At 42.4% G+C, this 24,416-nt stretch overlaps 1 protein-coding gene and 1 long non-coding RNA gene across 4 annotated transcripts in view; one reads left to right on the top strand and one right to left on the bottom strand.

Moving 5' to 3' along the window:
* Positions 1 to 24,416, top strand: part of ZFAT (zinc finger and AT-hook domain containing) — a 161,685-nt gene that overhangs the window by 95,247 nt on the left and 42,022 nt on the right. For all 3 annotated transcript variants that reach the window (XM_039524776.1, XM_039524777.1, XM_039524778.1), the window contains exons 11-12: positions 8,596 to 8,684; positions 21,432 to 21,570. In XM_039524776.1, the coding sequence (XP_039380710.1) occupies positions 8,596 to 8,684; positions 21,432 to 21,570 (228 nt within the window). The remainder of the gene's footprint in view (positions 1 to 8,595; positions 8,685 to 21,431; positions 21,571 to 24,416) is intronic.
* The window catches only part of LOC120397976, a 70,183-nt gene continuing 61,417 nt past the window's right edge, over positions 15,651 to 24,416 (bottom strand). The window contains exons 2-3 of the long non-coding RNA XR_005594112.1: positions 16,775 to 16,865; positions 15,651 to 16,390 (exon numbers count right to left, since the gene is read on the bottom strand). This is a non-coding gene — a long non-coding RNA (uncharacterized LOC120397976). The remainder of the gene's footprint in view (positions 16,391 to 16,774; positions 16,866 to 24,416) is intronic.

Below are 24,416 nucleotides of genomic sequence, written 5' to 3'. Positions count from 1 at the left end.
GTCCTCGGGAGCCAAAAAATCTTACTGTGTTATATCGAACTTGCTTTGATCCCCCAGAGTGCGCAGCCCCTCCTCCCCTCCCCAGAGCACTGCTTTACCGCGTTATATCCGAATTCGTGTTATATCGGGTCGCGTTATATCGAGGTAGAGGTGTATCAGGTTTTCTTTACTCACAAGAAAAAAATTGAGCTATAGAGTGTCACAGTTCAGGGCAACTACACCTGTATTTTCCCTCTGTAGTCCCTTAAGGGCACCCACTTTAGGCTACCAGGTCCCTCAGCCGTCACCTCTCTTGAGCCCAGACCTGCATCTCTGTCCTTCCTGACTGGGGTTTTTCCAGGCTGCAGAGTTCCCAGCCTACATGGCAATATTCTCAGCAAGCCAGACTGTCTAACAGGCCAGTGTCTGTGTTTTGCTTTCCCTCCCAAGGCTATGAACAATGTAATTTCCAGCTGTTATAAGTTACCACACAGCTCTTTCTAAGTTAGTACATATATTCTTAAGGTGAAAAGCATTACAGAGAAAGACATATTAAAAACAATAAAAGAATGTTATCGCTTGCTAAAAAACTTTCCAAAGGTCACCTCACTGTACCCTCAAGTGCATCGGTCCTTCATAACCACAACTGGGTTTCCCTGTGGTTATAAGTTCATAACTGTCTCAAATTCAGAACCAGACCCACCATGAATAGTTCAGTCTTTCCTTTATACAGCTTGGGTTTTTGATCTTGGCCTCATGTAATAGGTGATGAGACAAAGGCCCACTCCTGAGGGCATAGCTTCAAAAGGCTGGTTTTTTTACCTAACCAGACATGGGGAATTTGCATTCACCTCCCCCGAGATAGTCTCCAGAAAAAAACACTTGACACTTTTTGTTCCAAGAGTCCATTCTTCTCTGGCACATTGTTCAATATAATCCTCTGAATTCCCAGGTCTCCCATGTGTTGCATCTCCCCCATTGAGTGGTTACATAAAATCCCAGCCCACATTAATATATAAACCATTAACTTAATACAATACATCTTAAAGATATTTAAACTTAATTCAATAAGATCTTGCAAGGATATGGCAGGAAGTTGCCATATTTGTTGCATGGAGCCATTGAAGATGTCTCATGATTAATTTGTATAAATGGACAGGGGTGGCTCTAGGCACCAGCAAAGCAAGCTTGGGGCAGCCCATTTGCAGGGGCGGCAGGGATCCAGCCTGGGAGCTGAGAACCAACAGGGGGCCCTGGGAGCTGTAGTTCCTTGGTTAGGTCCCTGCCTATAGAGCCAGCCCTGGAGCAGGGAAAGAACTACATTTCCCAGCATTCCCTTGGCCATTACCAACAGGAAACGGAGGGGGAAGGGGTGAGGTAGCTGAGACCTCATGCTGCAGCCTGCTGTGAATGGAGAGCTGCACTGTGAAGGGTAGGGATACCATATTTTAACATTCAAAAAATAGGACACTCCACGGGGAGGGAGGGTAGCCCCACCCTGCCACCATCCACTCCCTCCGATTGCTCCCCACAGAAACCCCAACCCATCAACCCCCCCCTGCTCCCTGTCCCCTGATCACCCCCTCCTGGGACCCCTGACCCTATCTAAGCGCTGCTGCTCCTTGTCCCCTGTTTTCCCCCTCCCGGGACCCCTGCCCCTTGGGACCCCACCCCCTATCTAAGCCTCCCTTCTCCTTGTCCCCAACTGCCCCCTCCTGAGACCCCCAACTTCCCCCAGGACCCCACCCCTTACCTGTCCCCCGACAAACCCCTGGGACTCCCATGCCTATCCAACCACTGCCTGTCCCCTGACTCCCCCCCCGAAACCCGACCCATCTAACCCCCCCTCACCCTGCCCTTGACTGCCCCCCCCGAATCTCCGCCCCATCCAACGCCCCCGCTCCCTGTCCCTTGACTGCCTCCCAGAACCCCCTACCCCTTCTCCAACCCCTAACCCCTTTACCATGCCACTCAGACCAGAGTGTCCGGCTCTGTGCAGCGCCAGACACGCTGCTGCATACATGCTACCGTGCTCCCCCGCGGAGCTCACAGCGCACCCCCCCCCGAACGTTGTTGGCATGGCGCACTGAGGCTGCAGGGGAGGGGCTCTGGCTTAGGGAGGCCCCGATGCGAGCGGCTCAATCCGGCCGAGCCGCCCTGACAGCCATGCTGCGCTCTGCATTGGGAGAGAAATCCTGGACCTTTTGAGAGTTTTACAAATTCCTCCCAGATGGCTATTTAAAACCCCAAAAGCCGGACATGTCCCTGGAAAAACAGATATATGATAACCCTAGTAGTATGCCCAAGGAGTAGGCTTTGGCCCAGATATCCCCTTCAGAAGACTTCCCCAGGCTGGATTAGGGATACTGGTGTGACCTCACCTTGCAGTCCCCAAAGAAGGAATTGGGTGAACTAAATGCACAGTGCACTCTCTATCTGAAGCCTAGCAAAGGAGGTACGTGGATCCCACCAGAAGTTAAAATGATAAGTAAGGGAGGGAATGCTCTACTACAGGACCTGGGCAGCTTTAGATACAGTACCAGGCACATAGGAGGATTTCCACTTCTGAGCCATGGAAGCAGAAATTGACGTTTCCTTTCCAGATTTAGCTAATATTCAGAAAGGGAATCTAGTACCTGCCTTCCAGATTTGAAGACCTCAAAATTCAGGAGTGTTCAAGCGCAATTTGGGCAGCTGTTACTTCATTTCTCCCAAATCAAATATACTGATCCGCTGTAACTTGCTGTAGAAAAAGTAGGATAAAATTGAGCAAGAAATGCTTCCCAGTGGTTATTAGGACTGGAATTGCTATTTTCAACAGCCATTGCCTTTTTTGTTTGTTTGTTTAAACGGAAGACAGTGATACTGCATTGGCAAATTCCCCATAGAAAGAAAGAGTGGAACAAAAGAATAATAAAGGCACCTCAACTTTTCCTCATTTACGTAGGACAGTCTTATAATATGCATCCAGATATCCTCCAGTCACACAAGCAGAAAATTGTTCCACTTTACTGCAGTTCTGTAACCATATGGGAACCAATCCTGTGTGTGTTCTGTGCACATCCAAAATTCCTGCTGAATGACCTGCCCTGGGAGCGAGTTACCAGTGACCCAGGGCTGTGGTGGAAGGAGGGTGCAGGTGGGGGTGGTGGTCGTGGGGGGGGAGAGCCCGGGACTGGGGCGGCAGGAGGTGTATTGGGGGGGCAATGGGGGGGGGGGGGGGGAGAGAGCCCAGAGCTGGGGCGGCAGGGGGTGTGGGTAAGGTAGGTTTTATTATGAAAATATAGTAAAATCTTATTTTCTCTTTTGCTCTTATTGCTTAATTTTTCAAAAAACTACCTTTTGTGTTTTCATTCACAATTTTTCATGTACAGTTATTTTCATGTGCAGATAATAAAATTTGAACATGAAAATGTTATTTGTGTTTGTAAATCAGGCAGTTCAATGTCTGATCTATTTCATGTGTGCAAATAAGTGATTGTTGTGCTACTTTATAAACTGAGTTGACCTTAACGTTACCGTAATGAGAATAGGGCTATAGTCACACAGGCTTTGTCTAGACTAGGCTATAAAGCTGTAGTGTTAGGACATGTTAGCTAAGGTGTTTTTACTAACATCTTCCAAAATTCTAGTGTGGACTAGATGCAGTGTACTTTTAACACAAGCTGGTTGAGTTAAAGCGTTGGCTACAGGTAGGGTTGCCAAACCTCCAGGATTGTCCTGGAGCCTCCAGGAATTAAAGATTAAGTCATGTGATGAAACCTCTAGGAATATGTCCAGCCAAACTTAGCAACTCTAGGTACAGGAAAAACAAATATATCCCCAGTAGCCTTTATTGTCAGAGCTCAGACTGCCATCTACCTCTGGAGTATATGAGATGGCTTTGTTTTTCCAGCTGCTGCTGTTTCTCAGTGATGTAAATGTACTGGGTCTCCTCCCTTTCCATTGCTTGCTTTTTCCTCTTTATTTCCTTTCCAAAATTCTATATGCAAAATCCTGCCCCATTGAAATCAGGTGGGAGTTTTGCCATTGTCGTCATCAGTATCAGGATTCCACCCTATACATGTCAAACCTCCAGGCGTTTTCAGTTATCCCCCTCCTTAATCCCACCCCTTCAAATGCTGCACGTACTTTTAGCACTGGTAGCAAGTGGGATAACATTTCTAGTTGGAGATGTGTTGTATGATTTGTCAAACGATTTTCAGCCTCTTGAGTGGTGACACCTTCCATTGTATGGTGCCTCCATCCCTTCAAATATTACTAACACAGTCCAGTGTTGTTCAGTTATTCTACAAATAAACAGAATGGGTTTGAAAATTGCTTCACTGTTTCTGTCTTGTCTTCCTGGCTTATGAATTCAGGCATTTTTTGTTCAAACTTCAGCCCTGCAGGGTCAGTTTAACCACTGGAAAATAAAGTGGTTTTTTTTTTCTCTGCTTTATTCCTCTCAAGAGTGATATGACAGAAAACAATTCAATCGTCTAGTCTGATTACAGTTGATGACTAGAAATGAAGCATAGAACCTGGCTTACATTATTTTAATTAGCTAGCAAAAAAATTGTGTCAAGATTTTTCTTAGCTGTTTTTATTGGAGCTGTCACTTTCAGTATAAAACATTTGCAACTTTTATTAACAAGATTCTGAAAGTAAAGAAACTGCCCTGTTTCGTGACAAGCTGGAGTGAATCTGCATTTTCCACTTTTGCCTTGGTTCTTTTAGTTTTTGACAGCTTTTCTAACAAGCATTTAAAATTGTTTGAACAAATAAGGCTCTGTGGTATGGAAATCCTGGAAATGGATAGATCTCTCTCTTTCTCTTTCTCTTTCTCTCTGGATTTCAATATTCCCCATCCTTGTGGTGTCTGAACTCATAACTAAGGGAGGAAGATGAAGAATGGAGGATTAGAGAAGAACATGGAGAAGGGAGAAAGAGAATGAGAGGAAAAAAGATTTGTTTTCAAATCAAGAGGAAAGAGTATATAAAAAAGAGAGAAAACAAACATTTTATTTAAAAAAAAAAAAGTGAATGGTGGGGAGATAGGGTCATAGAATGAGTTTGAGAGCTCAAGCATAGCACTTCCTAGCTTTTGCAAAGCCTCAAACGAGAGATCCTCTCCTTAAAATATAAGAGAGATTTCAGTCCCATTGGTGAATAGGGTCATGAAATACATTGTTTCCACATTTGACTATCTCGATCCCCTTCAGAATGCCCCTACTTCATAGACTCATAGACATGGAAAGTGTGCTTATAAAATATGTGGATGATGCCAAGATGGGAGGGGTTGCAAGTACTTTGGAGAACAGGATTGAAATTCAAAATGACCATCACGTTCCATCATGTTCCTGAGTAAATAATTCCAATACTGTAGTTAATTACAGCTACTGTTAAAAATGTTGTACCTTATTTGTTGTCTGAATTTGCATAGCTTCAGCTTCCAACCATTGAAATTCAGGCTATGTCAATTCATGACAACATTCTCCAGTGTTCCAAATGGGTGACAGCAAATTATATCTTCTTGGTCACTAAAGCTTATGCCCAAATAAATGTATTAGTCTCTAAGGTGCAACAAGGTCTCCTCGTTTTTGCTGATACAGACTAACATGGCTACTACTCTGAAACCTGTCACCAACTACATGGTAGATGCCCCCAAGATAACTCACTTGTCTTCTAGGCATGAACAATAGCTTGAAGTTGCTGTCATCTAAGTGACCAAGTAATACGGTGACCAGATAACACTTTTACATGTCCCTGGTTTCTAGGTAATAGATATTTTTCCAGTCTACCTACAACACGCCTAGTCTTTTAGTTATGGGCTCCTTTTGAGCACAGACTGGCAAGGCAAGGTAAAAAAAAAAAATCACATTCACTATAGTTTGTTTCCTCAGTCACAGGCCTGGTCTACACTACGCATTTATACCGAATTTAGCAGCGTTAAACCGATTTAACGCTGCACCCGTCCACACAACGAAGCCCTTTATATCGATTTAAAAGGCTCTTAAAACCGATTTCTGTACTCCTCCCCGACGAGGGGAGTAGCGCTGAAATCGGTATTGCCATGTCAGATTAGGGTTAGTGTGGCGCAATTCGACAGTATTGGCCTCCGGGCGGTATCCCACAGTGCACCATTGTGAAAGCTCTGGAAAGTCATCTGAACTCGGATGCACTGGCCAGGTAGATAGAAAAAGCCCCGCGAACTTTTGAATTTCATTTCCTGTTTGCCCAGCATGGAGCGCTGATCAGCATGGACTGTACGGGAGATACTGGATCTGATCGCTTTATGGGGAGACAAATCTGTTGTATCAGAGCTCCGTTCCAGAAGACGACAGGCCAAAGCATTTGAAAAAATCTCCAGACAGAGGCCACAGCAGGGAGTCAACGCAGTGCTGCGTGACAAGCGTAACGGAAAGCCAAAGAATCAAATGGACACTCATGGAGGGAGGGAGAGGGGACTGAGGAATCCAGCTATCCCACAGTCCCCGCAGTCTCCAAAAAGCATTTGCATTCTTGGCTGAGCTCCCAATGCCTGAAAGGTCAAAAACATTGTCCCGGGTGGTTTAGGGTTTGTCTCGTCAATTTACCCTCCCCCCCCCGTGTACGAAAAGGGGAAAAAAATCGTTTCTCGCCTTTTTTCAATGTCACCGTATGTCTACTGCATGTTGCTGGTAGACGTGGTGCTGTGGCGCTGAACAGCAGTATCCCCTCCCCTTCCTTTCCTGATGGCAGACGGTGCGAAATTGTGGAAAACAGTCCTCATCATCTCGTGAGTGCTCCTTGCTGGCCTCGGTGAGGTCAGCCAGGGGCGCCTGGGCAACAGTGGGACTGACTCCTGGTCATTCCTGGCAGACGGTGCAAAAGGATTGAAAACCGTCCTCATCATAGCAACTGGGGGCTGAGCTCCATCAGCCCCCCCCCTTTCATGTCTAATGAAGAATCTGTACTGCCTGGACTATCATAGCAGCAGGAGGCTGCCTCCCCCTCATTTTATCTCACTAAAAAGTCAGTGTTTCTTATTCCTGCATTCTTTATTACTTCATCACACAAATGGGGGGACACTGCCTCGGTAGCCCAGGAGGGTTGGGGAAGGAGGGAAGCAACGGGTTGGGTTGTTGCAGGGGTACCCCCTAGAATGGAATCATCATTTCTGCGGGATCTCTGACCCGGAGCGGCTGTGCTCTCTGGTTCTCTAGTACACTTGCCCCATATTCTAGGCTGGACTGACTCTATTTTTAGACAAAACATAAAGAAGGGAATGACCTGGGGAGTCATTCCCATTTTTGTCCTTGTGCCCCCGGCCGACCTCAGCGAGGCCAGCCAGGAGCACCCATGACAGCAGCAGACGGTACAAAATGACTGATAAATGTCATCGCCAATTTCCAATTGCAGACGGTGCTATAGCTGGTAACCGTCTCTGCTACCTTGCAAATGCAAATGAATGCTGCTGTGTAGCACTGCAGTACCGCATCTGTCAGCAGCATCCAGTACACATACAGTGACAGTGACAAAAGGCTAAACGGGCTGCATGGTTGCCGTGCTATGGCGTCTGCCAGGGCAATCCAGGGAAAAAGGGCGCGAAATGATTGTCTGCCGTTGCTGTCACGGAGGAAGGATTGAGTGACGACATTTACCCAGAATCACCCGCGACACTGTTTTTGCATTGGGATCTCAACCCAGAATTCCAGTGGGCGGGGGAGACTGCGGGAACTATGGGATAGCTACAGGATAGCTACCCACAGTGCAACACTCCGGAAATCGACGCTAGCCTCGGTACGTGGACGCACACTGCCGAAATAATGTGCTTAGTGTGGCCGCGTGCACTCGACTTTATATAATCTGTTTTAAAAAACCAGTTTATGTAAAATCGGAATAATCCCGTAGTGTAGACATACCCACACACTGAACCCAGGCGTACGGAAGTGAAAGGTCTGAGCACAAAGCCTCAGTACCACTTGGCACATTAACATACTATTTTATATGTATTTGCTTATTTCTGTGTGGCAGCTTTTGGGGTTTTTTGTCTTTGTTTGCAAGGATCCCTTTCAGGACTGTTTGAGTCATTATTTTAAGATGGTAGTGCAACATGCCAATAAAAATAATTTCTTGAAGACGAGCTGCAATAATTTATAGTAGTCTAAAAATAAATCCAGTGAGTGTCAAAAATAAAAAAAATGTACATGAGTCATAACAGTTGGAAGATTGGGACAGAGATGGAACAAACACCTGCAACAGGCGTGTCTGAACAGCTATCTTTTAAGAGCTACGTTATTTACAGCCAAATAAATGTGCTTGCAGCTATGTTTTTGCAAAGCAGCAATGATGTCCACTGGCCATTTACGCTAAAGAGTGTTCTTTCCCTAGTGGCTATCCCAAGTAATATATTCACTGTTTAACACTTGTAATTAAAAATAGCAGGCAAAGGCTCTTTCTGTCCTATACTGTTCAGCCCTATTTGCAAAATGTGGCTCTCTATTGATACTAAATTCTAACAGATAAGTTTACAATATTTGGTTGTCCTTACTCTGTTAAGAATCATCTTTATCATGAAATATCATTGATAGATTGCCTCTTCATATTTAAATACAGAAAGCCATCTGAAAACATTTTCTATTTCTGTTTCAGGAAAGCAGTTTAAATGTACAGTGTGTGACTATACTGCAGCCCAAAAGCCACAGCTTCTACGTCACATGGAACAACATGTCTCTTTCAAGGTAAGAGCGCAAATAAGCCATGATTAATTAATACTCATGTAGCAATAAAGGGGTCTTCAGACTGCACAACAACGTTCAAGAGGGATGTTCTTATTTCTAGTGATATAACATATGACATTTTTATGTTTCTAATGTTAAAAGGAGGATTTGACTTTGCATTTAAATATTAAGTGACATTACTTGAAGAATACACTCCAAACTGTGCAACAACATGATGGAATCATTTTGTTTATGGAAATTTATATTTAATTTATTTTTCTAAAAATATATGTATTTTTCACGGCAAAATAAACATGACTATTTAAATCTGTATGTTAAAATTTTCTAGTAAAGTAAGTTGTTTTCCATAGATTATTGTTCACTGCCCCTTTTAACTTTCTTTACAGTAGAGGAGTTCATTTGTTTTCAAAGGACATTAGGGACAATGAAATCTAAAACATCTGTCTGTCTAAAGTGTGTCTCAGAAGGAAGCTTGTTAATGTATCTGTGAAGCCCTGAGATTGGAGATCAGTTTATATTAATAAAATGTAGCAATACCTTATTTATTCCTAAATATTATAGTGACTCTCAATGTGGTAGAATATGATGTCATGAATACAGAGGATACTATATTCAGAGAATGAAAAATGGCTTTTGCTTTCATTTTCAGCAAAATCCAAAATTTTATCTTTAAAGAAAATGTTCAGTATAGTTTAACACTTTTATCCTGACAATGAGTAAATCTCTAAGCCATTCTACAAAGATGTTATGCTTTTTTTTTTTTGGAATTCATCAGCTTTCTGTACCTAATGACTTATTTTGCTTCTTTAAAGTATCATTTATATTTTATCATTTATATCAACATTATGCTTGCTGCTTGTCTAAAGCAGAAATTAAGACAGTCCCTGGTCCAGAATTTAAATTCTAAAAGACAGACATAGAAAGAGAAAATGAACAGAGACATCCAGAGGAAGGCATCATTTTAGATATATAATACTTTCATTCCTTTTGCATTATATTTGTATTTCCAGCATTTTTTATGTAGGATGGGAATTCAGCACTTTCATTTTCTGATGGATTTAATTTTATGATAGACACACAACTGTGATGTAACACATCTGAGAAGTTGATTGTTTCTGACAGAATGCAAAACTGCTGCAAGATGCTAAATAAGTTTGTGATGGGTTGGATCACAGAAACCCCCTTCGGAACTGCCAGCGGATGTGCCAAGACTTCTTCTGTCCCTGCTTTTCCTGCCCTCTCAGCTTGGGACTTCAGTGCCCAGCCTGGTTTGAGCCAGACCCACTAGCCTGCTGCAAACCCAGACCCAGGTCTGAACCACATGCCCCAAAGCTGCAGGCTTAAACTGAAAGCAGCTTAAGAGGTGTTCCTGTCTTTAACACTCAGATTCCCAACTCCCAGTGGGTTCCAAACCCCAAATAAATCTGTTTTACCTTGTATAAAGCTTATACAGGGTAAACTCGTAAATTGTTCACCCTCTATAACACTGATAGAGAGAGAGATGCACAGCTGTTCCCCTCCCCCCCCGGTATTAATACAGACTCTGGGTTATTTAATAACTAAAAGTGATTTTATTAAATACAGAAAGTAGGATTTAAGTGGTTCCAAGTAGTACCAGACAGAACAAAGTGAATTACCAAGCAAAATAAAATAGAACACACAAGTTATGTCTAATACAGTAAGGAAACTGAATACAGATAAAAACCTCACCCAGTAAGCTTCCTTTTACAGACTAGTGTCCTGCTAGTCTGGGTCCAGCAATCACTCACACCCCCTGTAGTTACTGTCCCTTGTTCCAGTTTCTTCAGGTATCCTTGGGGGTGGAGAGGCTATCTCTTCAGCCAGCTGAAGACAAAATGGAGGGGTCTCCCACGGGCTTAAAGAGGCTTCCTCTTGTGTGTGGAGACCCCCTCCTCTCTCCTATGCAAAGTCCAGCTCCAAGATGGAGTTTTGGAGTCACATGAGCGAGTTACATGTCCATGCATGACTCAGTTTTTACAGGCAGCAGCCATTGCTTACATGCTACCTTGAACGTCCTCAGGTTGACTTCTTATGTGGATTGGAGCCTTACAAGATTCATTGTCCTTTAAGTGTTTCTTGATTGGGCACTTAATTTGCACATTCCTTTCTCAAGAAGCTGACCAAATGCTCTACTAAGGCTACTTAGCAATCAAGCAAGTATACAGCCAATATTCATAACATCAAGTACAAAAATGATACATGCATACAAATAGGAGGAATGTATTCAGTAGCTCATAACTTTTACAAAGATGTTACATGGCATATGTAGCATAAAACATATTCCAGTTATATCTTATATACATTCATAAGCATATTTCCATAAAGCCTTATGGGGTGCAACATCACAAGTATGAAAACTTTTGTAACAAGCCCCTTTTTGTTTGTAAATGTTTCTTTGACAAGACAGGTAGGAGATTGAGATAGATGCTTGAATTCTGGTTTCATTGTTTAAAAATAAATATTTTATTTTGAGACAGAAATATTTAAAATGCAGCACTTGCAATATAGCTTTGTCCTGGTAGACCACAAGATAGAATTTAAATTATCATGGCCTGCCACCCTGCTGTCAGCCTGCCTTGCAATTGGAATATCCAATGAATTGTTAAGAGATTAGTTTGTCAGAGATCCTTACAAAATAAAGTGTTAGTGAGTGCACTCCTGCCTGTGAGATCATTGCATGTGCATAAAACTCAAGTGAAGATATACAGTCATGTGGTCTGTCTGTTTAATTCTAATCTATTATATTTCTAAATCATAAATCAATGTGGTATCTAAGCATTTTGAGATGGTAGTTGAGCCAGGAAATGGTGGTGAATGGCAAATGGTTTTTGTAATTTTGACATTAAAGAATTTACAGTAAGTGTGCAGGAATCTGGAATGATCAAAGTTTGGTCTCTGTTAGTGACTTAATCCTTGTTTCCTTTAGCTTGCTGCCTAATTGACATAACAGAGAGTTCTGCAGCGTTTATAGCAGATAGTTCCTGGTTCTGGGCAGTTCCAAGTCAAGCCTGCTTGTTACAAGTGGATGTGTTTTGAAAGGAATTCCAGGGTTCCTGCAGCTCAGCCTGGTATGGCGGAAAAAAAAAACAGTCTAGTCAGCATGAACTGATCTGTGCTAATATGATATTTCTAATATGTGCCTCAACATATCACCAAGACAGTAGTCTTGGACTGTTTTGTTTAGGCTCATTTACTTTTGAACCCCTTTTAAGCCAAACTAAATTTAGAAGTAATTTGAATTATTTACCACTGTCGTGGCCTGCCTTGGGTCACCAGTATAGCTTTTTTAACCTACTAAACTTTTCAGGACACATGCCTATAAATATCAGGTGAGCTTGGCTGCTTTTTCTGAACTTTATTTATTATTTATTATTAGCTGTCCTCCAGTCATTTGGTACTGAAGCTGATTTAAATGGTAGGTTACAGATGACAGTTAGTAGTCCTGCAATTTCACATTTGAGTACCTTCAGAACTCTTGGTTGAATACCATCAGGTCCTGGAGACTTATTACTGTTTAGTTTATCAATTTGTTCCAAAACCTCCTCTAATGGCACCTCAGTTTGGGACAGTTCCTCAGATCTGTCACCCAAAAAGAATGGCTCAGGTTTGTGAATCTCCTTCACATCCTCAAAAGTAAAGACCGATGCAAAGAATTCATTTAGTTTCTCCGCAATGGCCTTATCGTCTTTGAGTGCTCCTTTAGTATCTCGATCGTCCGGTGGCCCCACTGGTTGTTTAGCAGGCGTTCTGCTTCTGATATATTTAAAAAAAAAATTGCTATTACTTTTGGAGTCTTTGGCTAGCTGTTCTTCAAATTCTTTTTTGGTCTTTCTAATTATATTTTTACACTTCATTTGCCAGAGTTAATGCCCTTTTCTATTTTCCTCATTAGGATTTATCTTCCATTTTTTAAAGGATGCCTTTTTGCCCCTCTCTGCTTGTTTTACTTTGTTGTTTAACCACGGCGGCTCTTTTCTGGTTCTCTTACTATGTTTCTTAAATTGGGGTATACATTTGAGTTGAGCCTCTATTATGATGTCTTTACAAAGTTTCCATGCAGCTTGCAGGGATTTTACTTTTGGTACTGTACCTTTTAATTTCTGTTTCACTAACCTCCTCATTTTTGTGTATTCCCTCTTTCTGAAACTAAATGCTACAATGTTGGGCCGCTGTGGAGTTTTCCCCGCCACAGGGATGTTCATAGAATCTCAGGGTTGGAAGGGACCTGAGGCGGTCATCTAGTCCAACCCCCTGCTCAAAGCATGTTAAATTTAATTATATTATAGTCACTATTACCAAGCAGTCCAGCTATATTCATCTCTTGGACCTTATCCTGTGCTCTGCTTAGGACTAAATCAAGAATTGACTCTCCTCTTGTGGGCTCCAAGAAGCAGTCATTTAAGGTGTCAAGAAACTTGATCTCAGCATCCCTTCCTGAGGTGATATGTACCCAGTCAATATGGGGGTAATTGAAATCCCCCATTATTATTGTTATTGAGTTTTTTATTTTAATAGCCTCTCTAATCTCCCTGAGCATTTCAGAGTCACTAACACCATCCTGGTCAGGTGGTCTGTAATATAGCCCTACTGCTATATTCTTATTTTTCAAGCATGGAATTACTATCCATAGAAATTCTATAGTACAATTTAGTTCATTTAAGATTTTTACTTCATTTGATTCTACGCTTTCTTTCACATATAGTGCCACTCCCCCACCAGCACGACCTGTTCTGTCCTTCCGATATATTTCGTACCCTGGTATTACTGTGTCCCATTGATTATCCTCATTCTACCAGGTTTCTGTGATGCCTATTATATCAATATCCTCATTTAATACTAGGCACTCTAGTTCACCCATCTTATTATTTAGACTTCTAGCATTGGTATATAAACACTTGTCATTCTTTGGCTGTCCCCTATTGCATGATGTAATTGAATGAGACTTTTTTTTCATTTGACTATTTCTCATCAGATCCTCCCTGTATTTTATCATTTTCCATCCTTTTCTCCTTATTAGGACATAGGGAATCTCCATTTATAGCTCCTCCCCTAAGGGATGTCTTGTAGCGTTTCCTTTCTGGGTCCTTCCATCCTCGATCCATAAATCATATTTTAAGGGGTGGAGGACAGCCCCATAATTCAATCTCAGGTCACAGATCTTCACACCCCTGAAAACGTGTAGGTCCATTTTCCTTTTCTTTTTCTCCCTTGTCTTGGGTTAAGGACTGTTGTTGTCCCTTGTTCTCCTCCTCCCTAAAGCCTCTGGTTCTCCCAGTCCTACAAACTGACCTCTGGGTTCCAACCCTCCTCACCTTTCCTGCACTCTAGGTTCTTGGAACCATCCCACTCCTGGGACTGAGCTTGGGCTGCTCTTCTCCCCCAAGCCTAGTTCTACCTTTTCCCTTTTTCTCCCCATCTTCCCCTGGAGTGGTTCTATTTTTCTCCTGGCTTGTATCATTCCATCTAGGGTGTCTGATTCTATTAACTCAGGCCCTTCTTCCTCATTTGCTCATGTTTTACCCATATAGGGCCCCAGTTGCCTACTTTCTTTCTGTGCGGGAAGGGACTCCAATCCGCACCTACTATGACCGAACAGGGTAGCCTCTCTGTTACTCCCACCTAAACTTCCCCTTTAATTGTAGGGTTACCTCTGCTATTGGGTAGAGACTCTTCTCCCATGGATGCATTCTAGGTCTGCTTTTTCCTCCAGGAGTCTCCAGTGGGGCTTCACTAAATCCCCTGGATCAATGAATATCCCAAGATAGTATACACAATCCCCCTTAGGCGCCTCCTTCCCACTTTTACAGGGACAGTAGGAGATATCCTTTTTATCTTGCCCCAGAAAGTCCCATCCATTTGCAGAATTCTGCAAACTCGCATTCCATCTTAGGACAATGCTGTTTTATATGACACAGCATTCCACACTGATAGCGTGCTATTCCCTGCAAGAGTTCCTTTCACCTCCTCCCTTTTCTTCTTGGGGCTTTTCAGTTCACCACCCCTCCCTGGCTCCACACGCTAGGTGACTGGACTTCTTTTCTCGTAAAATTGGCTTCTTAGGAACTCTTTGGAGAGTTTAATCACAGCCTCCACAGTTGGGGTGGTGCCTCACTCAGTCTCTGTTATTCTCCGGGGGCCTCTGGAGAAATTGTTCCAGTATCACTAGGACCATAATTTCCCCCCACAGTTAGAATATCTGGCTTCAGCCAGCAGGTAACCCAGACTATCAGCTTTTGCACATATGCCCTGGATCGTACCCCTCAAGCCAATCTAGCGGCCCAAAATTTCTGCTGGTATTTCTCAGTAGAGACCCCCCGTCCCCCCAGTCCAAATTGGTTGGCTTCATAACATCATAGTCATGGGCCTATTCCTCGCTCAGGGCCTCTTAACCCATCTGAGCTTCCCTGGTGAGATAGGGTACCACCTGGTTGGCCCACGTTTCTATACGCCTCTTGTGGCTACTCTCTCAGATGTTACCAGAAACACAGCCAAGTCATCAGGTGGGCCCCATCTTGCATAGAATCACTCTCTGTACATGACTCCAGGTCTCCGCACTGGGACTCACCAACTTCTGTACCAACTGTCATTGCACCTGCTCTCTGATGACTTCCTGCAGGTTGTACTGCTTTGGCTGCCACACCAGAAGGGGTTGTCTTTCAGGTTTGTGTGATTCTGGAAGGTGTGCATCATCTTTTGCTGCTGCTTCTGCCATCACTGCAGAGTCTGCTCTGTGTCCAGGCACTGAATCTTCATACCGCCCCTTCCCACTCCCCCTCGACAAATTTTCAAGCACCATGTGCATAGGAATCAAGATCCTGGACAAGCCACCACTTGTAATAGGGCATATGTCTGCCTTGTCCTTGATCACCATAGAAACCACTCAAACTCCTTTCCTTCTTTTAGTGTTCACTTTGTATAATTTATTTCAAGTCCCGTCCACCAACACTGTACAATGCAATACAACTATTTAATACCTATGACCTTCAGCCCCTGTTCATCAGGGCCCTAGGAGGAAAAGAGACCTTTCTTTCTTGGTATCTTCTTCAGTCGGGGTCTGGGTAGCCCCCCTACCCCCAACACTTCCTTCCTGCCTCTTATCAAGGTAGTCAGCTTAAGGGGCAGTTGGTTCCATAACTCTCACCCAGCCTTCCCATCTGAGTAGCTAATTCCTCCCTATTTCCTGAATCAGCCGTCGCTGGAGAAACTAATTGAGGCTACTGTGATCAGAGTACTGACCCTGCTGTTAGGCCATAGCACTTTGTCACAACCCTTCTCTAATATTTTTGTAATTTTTAGAGCCAATTATGATAGGACCAAATCTCTCTTTTGGAAGTAGCAAAATGGTAGTTTATAAATAGAAAAAAACTATAATTTTGTATGTTTTCAAGAATTTTTAGGGCACATTTACCACATTTCAAAAGAAAAGATATAACATTTACATCAAGTATTCCTTGGCTATTCACTCCTTCCTCCAGTCTCAGGAAATATTGTGTGTGCCAGTAAAATAACAAGAAAATCCCTGAGTTGAGAATATCCTTTTTGAAGTTTTCATGCCAAATCTTTTAGAACAGATTGATTTACTTCCACGTAGCGTGTCTAAGTGCTGGACAGTTTTATGATTGTAGGATACATTCAGGCATTAATAGGCACATAAAAATATATAGGTTCCTGTTGTTTTTCATCATCTGTTCACACAGAACAAAACATACAATTAGATCTTTTTTTAAAAAAAATAATAGTGGATTTTCCCTGTTGGTCACATCAGTGTTTGGATAGAGCAGCCATTGACATATTTTGAGGGCTACCTGGTATATCTGCACAGGCCAGTATCCAAAATCTGCGTTATACTGAATAGTTCCTTTTTTGCAAAATTAAAGACTAAAATTAATGCTAACAGTGTACTTGTCAAGTGGCTCTGTAATCTCTTATTGCTTCTCTTAATTAAAGGAACAGTAATATTAATTACTAGTTCCTGCAGGGGTTTCCCCCCAACAAATCTTTATTAAAATGATAGAATAACAGAATATTTTCACTGAAGTCTAGAGGACTGTTAGAAAAAATTTCCAAACCTTTTTCACTTCACAGGAGATACTGTGTGCATCCAGTTGCAGAGCCGTAGTCAGTTTCTTCTGTTGTTCGTGTGGATTTTCCCCACAGCAACTGGAGAGCAAAAAGCAGTAGAAAAATGTGACTGTAAAACTCAAACAATTAGCAAAGGGGCTTGCGTGCAAATGTGCCAGAAACTACTTTTAACTCATGTTTGGATATACACCGCTACCTCGATATAACGCCACCCGATATAACACGAATTTGAATGTAAAGCAGTGCTCCAGGGGCGCGGGGCTGCACACTCCGGTGGATCAAAGCAAGTTCAATATAACACGGTTTCACCTATAACGCGGTAAGAATTTTTGGCTCCCAAGGACAGCGTTATATCGAGGTAGAGGTGTATTAGATTTTATGTTGATGGTTACCCTTTAAGCAGTCAATCCATATGTGTCACCATGATTGTCTCAGACCAGTTGTGTGAACTTATTCAATCTCTTATAACATGCAAGTCAGATTTACCCAATTGATTAGAATTATTTTGCATAGGTTTACTAATCTGCTGTCATACAGATATTGTACTCTGGTGAACAGTCAGGCTCTCAGATGCACACACAAAACTGATTCTTAAAGATCAAGATTTCTTGGTCTTTTGTCACAGTAAGCAGAATTCATCTTATTCCAGCTATACTGCAAGCTTCGGTCTATCTCGGGGCCTTTCTATGGTAAGGAAATAATAAATTTCCCACCATTGCTCACCAGGGCTGCCTGGAGGGGGCAAGTGGGGCAATTTGCCCCGGGCCCCACAGGGGCCCCCACGAGAGTTTTTCGGGGCCCCTGAAGCGGGGTCCTTCACTCGCTCCGGTGGCCCCGGAAAACTCTCGTGGAACCCAGGCCCCCAGAGCTTCTTCCACTCCGGGTCTTCGGCGGCAATTCGGTGGCGGGGGAGGTCCTTCCGCCCTGGGACCTGCGGCCGAAGACCCGGCACTTCGGCGGTGGGTCCCAGGGCGGAAGGACCCCCCGCCGCCGAATTACCTCCAAAGCGGGGGCCCTCCGCCGCCAAAGACCTCAGGCCCCCTGAATCCTCTGGGCGGCCCTGTTGCTCACAGCAGCTCAGCCCTAGCACAGCTTGCAGTATTGGGAGCCATAGCGTAGTAGGGCTTCTGGTGTTACAACGATGTTACAAAACCTTGCCTAGAGCACATTGATCAACATTCTGTTCAGAAACTCCTGCAGCAGCCAGCAGCCCTTCTTTCTATATTTGGGCTCCTAATGTTGCTAACACTGGTGAAGCTGTAAACAGATATTGACAATGGGAGGAAGTTTTTAGAAAAATTCCCTACTGTAGATAGGGCTTCTCTGTGTGTCTCTTTCTTCCTTGCACTCCTACCCCTTCAGAAACCCAGCTTTTCGTATTCCCTACTGAGTTGAATACTGTAATTTATTATAATTAATTATAATAAAGAACAGTACTCCTGTTCTTTTTGTGGATACAGACTAACACGGCTGCTACTCTGAAACATATAATTAATTGCTTATCAGGTTTCAGAAGATGACATCACATTCTGTCCATACTATTGGTTACCCTTAGACAAGTGTGGAGTGATTGACCCAAATTTAAAGAGGTGGTTGTTTACTCTGAATACTTTTGACAGACTAATTAGCATAATTAGCACAGCAAATACACAATTGAAATCATTAACTGCAGAGGGCAGACTGTTCAGAGAGCTCTCTTTAATTACCTGGAGAAATACAGGTGAAAGCTCTGCTCTTTGTGTACCACTGTGTTACAGATCAAATAGATTTGATCCACTGCTGATTAGTATGTAATGACAAATTAACTTTTTGAAGCTTATATCCTGAGTTACAGTTGGAGAATGACTTTAATTTGCCTTTCTTTCAAAATAACATGAAATATTCAAGGTGGAGCTGGTAATGATGCCCATTAGAAGACCCTCTTGAGCATAAATATATTTCAATGTTTTAAGCACTATTTAAAATTTTTAAATGTTGGCACAAAGTTCAGGCAGTGTGCTAAATCAGCTGGATTCCCCATATATTTTTTACTCTGCCTCTCCATAGAAAGAGAGGATGCATTTAGAAATTGTTTTTGTTTAAATATTTTTTTTAAACAAGGAGGTGTACAGTACAGTTTTAGTCTTCCTGTTTACTTACAAGGTTTACTGACATTTCTCCACCAGTTTTGTAAATGCATATGTATAATAGTAGTTTGTTACTGGCATCCTTCTACCCTTCACATATATTGTCTTTGTGAACATGTCAGGTTAATATTTAATATTAAGCACCATGGTGCGCACATATGAAATAATGGGATTTGGATGCCTAAATAAAAATTTTAGCTGCTTAACTTTAGGATATTATAATTGAAAGTTCAGATAAATAACACTTCTGTAGAGTCTTTCTTTTGTGGCTCTTTAATGGGGTTTACATCCCTATGGCCAAGATAGTGGAAAGACTGGAGCAGTACTGGGCCAGGAAAGCTCCGCTCCATTGTCACTGCTGAGCATACATCTGGGAAAAGGAGCTGTATAAAGAGAGCTCCAGAAATCCAGGCAGTGAGGTGGACTGAAGCCATTTCCTGGAGGACACTGTTCTGCAACAGTAGAAGAAGAAGCTCTTACCAAGAAGGTCCAGCTGTGACCTTTCCTCCTATTTTCTGATATCATCCCAGAGGTAGGAAGTACCATGTGCAGGGCCACCAGAGAGTCACGTGCATCCATTCTGAGACTCTGGGGTTTGAGCAAAGGACTATAACAGAACAGCAGCCATCCTACCACACTGGGTGCCGCAGTGTGGTGCAAGTGTCCCAAGGGAATGTGAGCAGGAGGTGGCCTTGCCACGCTATCGCACTTTCAAGGCTGTGGGCCAAGTTCTGGTGGATAGGGAGAGCCCAGGTCTCCCTATCCACCCCAGATTCCTCTATGCTTATTCCTTGGATGAGCAGAAGTTGGGGGTTACTGACTAGGAGGTTGACCCAACTGAACCCCGTTCAGGACACATTGACCTAAAATAGATCTTGGAGCAGGAAGCCTTGCCAGTAAGCCTGCTGACCAAACAGTCCCTGCTACAGGCTCTGAAAACACGTTGCAAGAATTAAGCCTCACAACATACCTCTGGTGTAGGTAAAAGCACAGCAGCTCTGTAGTTAAGGACGGGAAGAGAAAAATACTGCATCCAATTGGAAGTGCAGGGGTATTACAGGTAGAAAAACATATTTATCCAGTGAATTTGCTAGAAAACTGGGCCTAATGCTCTTTCCCTTGCATAAAGCACTATGGGAATACAATACTTCTATACTCATCTGTCATTAGACCTCAAAGTACTTTGCAAACATTAATTAGTTTAGCCTCACAAAACCACTTTACAGATGGGAAAACAAGACACGGAGGGCCAGATCCTGAGCCCCACTGAGACATAATGTACATTTAAAAGTGTTGCTAGCATAGTTTATCAGGAAAACCCTCCTAGTACAGATACAGTTTATGCTGGCAAAAAAGCACTTTCTTGCCAGTACTTTTTATGCCTGTTGAGCAAGCAAAATAGTCTGTATTGGCAAAAGAACTTCCGTGCTGATATAACTGTGTCTACGCTAGGGCTTTTGCCAGTATAGAATTGTTAGAAAGAATTGATCCCCTAATAGCCATTTCTATACTGGCAAAAATTTCATGTAGACCTTGGCATAAGGATGTTTTGCACCGGGGTGCTGGAACTGTGGGTGCTGCGGGTGCAGCATTATCCCCTGGCTTGATGTGGTTTCCGTCATATACAAGGCTTACAGTTTTGTTCAATGGCTTTCAGCGCCCCAACTATAAAAATTATTCCAATGCCATTGTTTTGCACTACTCTGGAAGCTTTGAACCTGTCTCATCTGGTTAGTTGAGGATTCAGCTGATCTGCAGGAATCTCCCGGTGAATTAGAACTGCCATAACAGCTCATACATTGCCCACTATCCAGACATGAACAGACATGAGGTGTAAAGCATTACAAGACAGTATACATTAAATTTACACTCAAGAAATATGGCATTAAGTTTTCAGAGCATTCATTTCACTGCTATATAGTTTAATAATACTAACAATGCCTACATTGTGACTTTCTTAATGCTTTCAACCTGCTTTACCATGCACTTGTAATTTTATAGACATTACCAGAACAAAGCCCTCAAAACTTATTTATACATAAAAGTAATGTTTATTTACTGACAGGTACTCAGTTACTCCTGTCCTCCCTTCCCCTTTCAAATCAAGATTATATATTGCCTACAGCAGTGAGAGACCCTGATCCTACTCAAGGTGCTAAGCAGTATGTTCGATAGCATGCCTTTGCCTGTTCAGACCTGTAATTACCAATTGTGGAAAATAATTACTTAAAAACACAGTGTAGGTGTTTGTACTTGTGAAATAGTGTTGTGAGGATACATAGTTTATAATAAGCGATTAAAAAAGCAACACATTTTCTGTAAGAGTTAGCTAAAACATACTTGTGCGTTGGTTTGAAAGGTCCGCTCCTAGAATAAATGAGACAGATATATGCCCTAACCAATGTGAACCCTCTTCAAGTTTGGGGAAGTTTGAGTCTGACTACTGCAGCTTGGACCCATCTATACAGAAAGCAGACGTGTATGACCAATTGTAACTCTCTTTTTTTTTTTTTGCTAGCCTTTCCGTTGTGCACACTGCCATTATTCCTGCAATATATCTGGCTCCCTGAAGAGGCATTACAACAGGAAGCATCCTAATGAAGAGTATGTTAATGTTGGTACTGGTGAACTTGCTGCAGAAGCCCTTATCCAACAAGGTAAATTTCCAGTTAAAAGCAGCACATCTGTCTGTTTATTTTCACTGTCAAAGCAAAGTTGATTTGAAGGTGAACATTGAGGAGTGAGTTGAACAGTTGAATTACATGTGTGAAAAAGTGTTTCCTTTTCTAGGTTCTGAAATGGCAAGATTATGATTTCATTTACTGTGTCCTTGTTCAAGGGATCGGCAACATTTTGGCATGCAGCCTGCCAGGGTAAGCCTCTGGGTGGCCCGGGCCGATTTGTTTACCTGCCTCGTCCGCAGGTTCAGCCGATCGCAGCTCCCACTGGCCGCGGTTCACCGCTCCAGGCCAATGGGGGCTGAAGGAAGTGGCATGGGATGAGGGATGTGCTGGCCACGGCTTGCTGCAGGCCAATGGGGGCTGCGGGAAGCCACGGCCAGCACATCCCTCATCCTATGCCACTTCCCTCAGCCCCCAGGTTCACTGCTCCAGGCCAATGGAGGCTGAGCGAAGTGGCATACGATGAGGGATGTGCTGGCGTTGACTTCCCGCAGCCCCCATTGGCCTGCAGCAAGCCGTGGCCAGCACATCCCTCATCCCATGCCACTTCCTTCAGCCCCCATTGGCCTGGAGCGGTGAACCGCGGCCAGTGGGAGCTGCGATTGGCCGAACCTGCAGATGTGGCAGGTAAACAAATCGGCCCGGCCCTCCAGGGGTCTTATCTTGGCAGGCCGCGTGCCAAACGTTATGAGACAGGGTGAACAGAAGTTCTCAATCTGTCTTCTAACAGCATTCATTATTTTATATACTTTTATGAGGTCCCCACTTATTCATCTCCTGTCTAAGGTAAACAATCCCAATCTTTTCAGTCTCTTTTCAAATGAGTAATCAGCTGATAAATTTTCATGATAGTTTTGAAAGATTGAGCTAATCTTGAGATGAGAACTGAGACTGAATGGCACCAAATTAATCCCCCAAGAAACAAGTCAAGTCAAGAAAGGTAAACAAGTGCAGATCTGTTTTAAATGGAAACGGCTTTGGCCTCACACTTAAGTATAATTATTCAAAGCATTGAATGGGGTTTTTAACCATTCAACTCCCATTGATTTAGGGGGAGATTTTCAAATACACAAATTGGAGTTAAGTTGCTATGGCCCATTCACTTTCAATCGAAGTTGAGTGCCTCACTGTCCTTTATATCTTTGTATATCTTTCCCTTTAATGGCCATTTCACTGCTAAAGCACAGTATGCTGCTTTGAAACTGTTGGGGTTAGTTACTTCTCCCTCTTGCCTATGCAGGTGGGGTAAAAATATGCTTGGATTTCATTTGGAAATGGACTCTGCACTCTTGAACTGAAAGTCTCTTCCACTCTCAGACAACTGCCTTGGTTTCCAAAGTGGAAATTAATTATCTTAGTTGGCCTAGATGGCCAACTAATATTGGTGAAAACTGATTACCCTAGCTTCTTGCTTGCAGCTGCAGTTGATTTGCATTATGTAAGCTGCTATGGGATATCAAATAAACTTCAAATTGGAGAATGTAGGAAATGCTTGACATTCAAGATTAACCCTCAGAACCAAAGCAACAATCAAAGGAAGAGAGAAGTGTGTTTATACATATATATTCATAGCATGAAATAATTCTGTTCATTGCAGATTTTTCTAAATCTAAAAGCTTTCATTCATTCATTTCACTTCTTACATCCTTTTTTTAAACAGGGGACAGCGCTGCTGGTTCCTGTTATCTGATTATTTACATTTGATAGCCACCATGGTCTTAATTATTTATTTAGAAATCATAATTCTTTCTTTGCAGAGTAGCCATACCCAGATGCTGCTAAAGCAGATAGGTACAAGTCTACTATATCCCAAGAGAGGTTTTGCTATCGTACACTTGGCAGATAGACCAAAGCGAACAATCTGATAGCTTGTTGAGCATGAAGTGTATTTAGAGATTCAGGAAGCACAAAGCTTGTACAGTTCTGGTTCCTGGAGGGGAATAAAAGGGAAACTCGATTAAATATTATGTTGCATTGTGTTGAAAGTGCTGAGCTGTTTGGTAGAGTCACATTTCTTATTTTATTTTTGATCATTTCTGAGGTTTTTGTTTTTTTCCATTTTGAATGGAACATACAAAACTTTTTTTAAAATAAGTGCCTTTTGGAAACTTTAGAATTTCCCTTTTTATTACAGAATAGATACCAGACTAATGCCAAACTATTAGATAATGAATAAAATATAATTCTCCCAAACATGTCATTATTTCTAAAAAGCATTTCCAAATTATTCTTTTTCAAACAATCCTTGTCCATCAGAAATGCTAAACCACCTTTAAATAACACTGAAATTGTGACCCAGGGAAAAACATTCAGAATTAAAAGTTGAGACTCCATCTTTTAACTTGTATAAATACCTTAATTGAAAATTATTTTCATGTAGACTATTAAATGCTTCCCAAAGCCGTCTGAAAGTGCATATACAGTACAAGAGGTGTGATGCTAATCATCCAAAGAATTACACAGCCAAGTGACACACAGCAGTATTTTATTTTTAGACTGCTATTAGAAATTCATAGCAGCAGTGAATCGCAGAAAAGAAGATACTTTCATACACCTCAGCTTTATAGAATTATATAACTTACAACAAAATTGATTTTTAAAAAATGTTTAACAATGGAAAATTAATATTCTAACACTATGTCCAGCCAGCATAGGGCTCAAAAATATCTTGTGATACACTCTACACACTGTTTTTAATGTTTTGGGTTTTTTTAATTGCTTTTGGAACCTTGGTCACTTGCCTGGTTAGGTAATCAAACAGGAAAGCATGATATGGAGATAATCTCCTGATCTTGGGAGTCAGCAGGCATGGATTCTGTTCC

The sequence above is a fragment of the Mauremys reevesii genome, linkage group 2 (genome assembly GCF_016161935.1).
Source record: "Mauremys reevesii isolate NIE-2019 linkage group 2, ASM1616193v1, whole genome shotgun sequence".
NCBI classification, from domain to species: Eukaryota; Metazoa; Chordata; order Testudines; family Geoemydidae; genus Mauremys; species Mauremys reevesii.
Note: the sequence above shows the minus strand (reverse complement) of the source record. Positions and strands in the feature narration are given on the sequence as shown.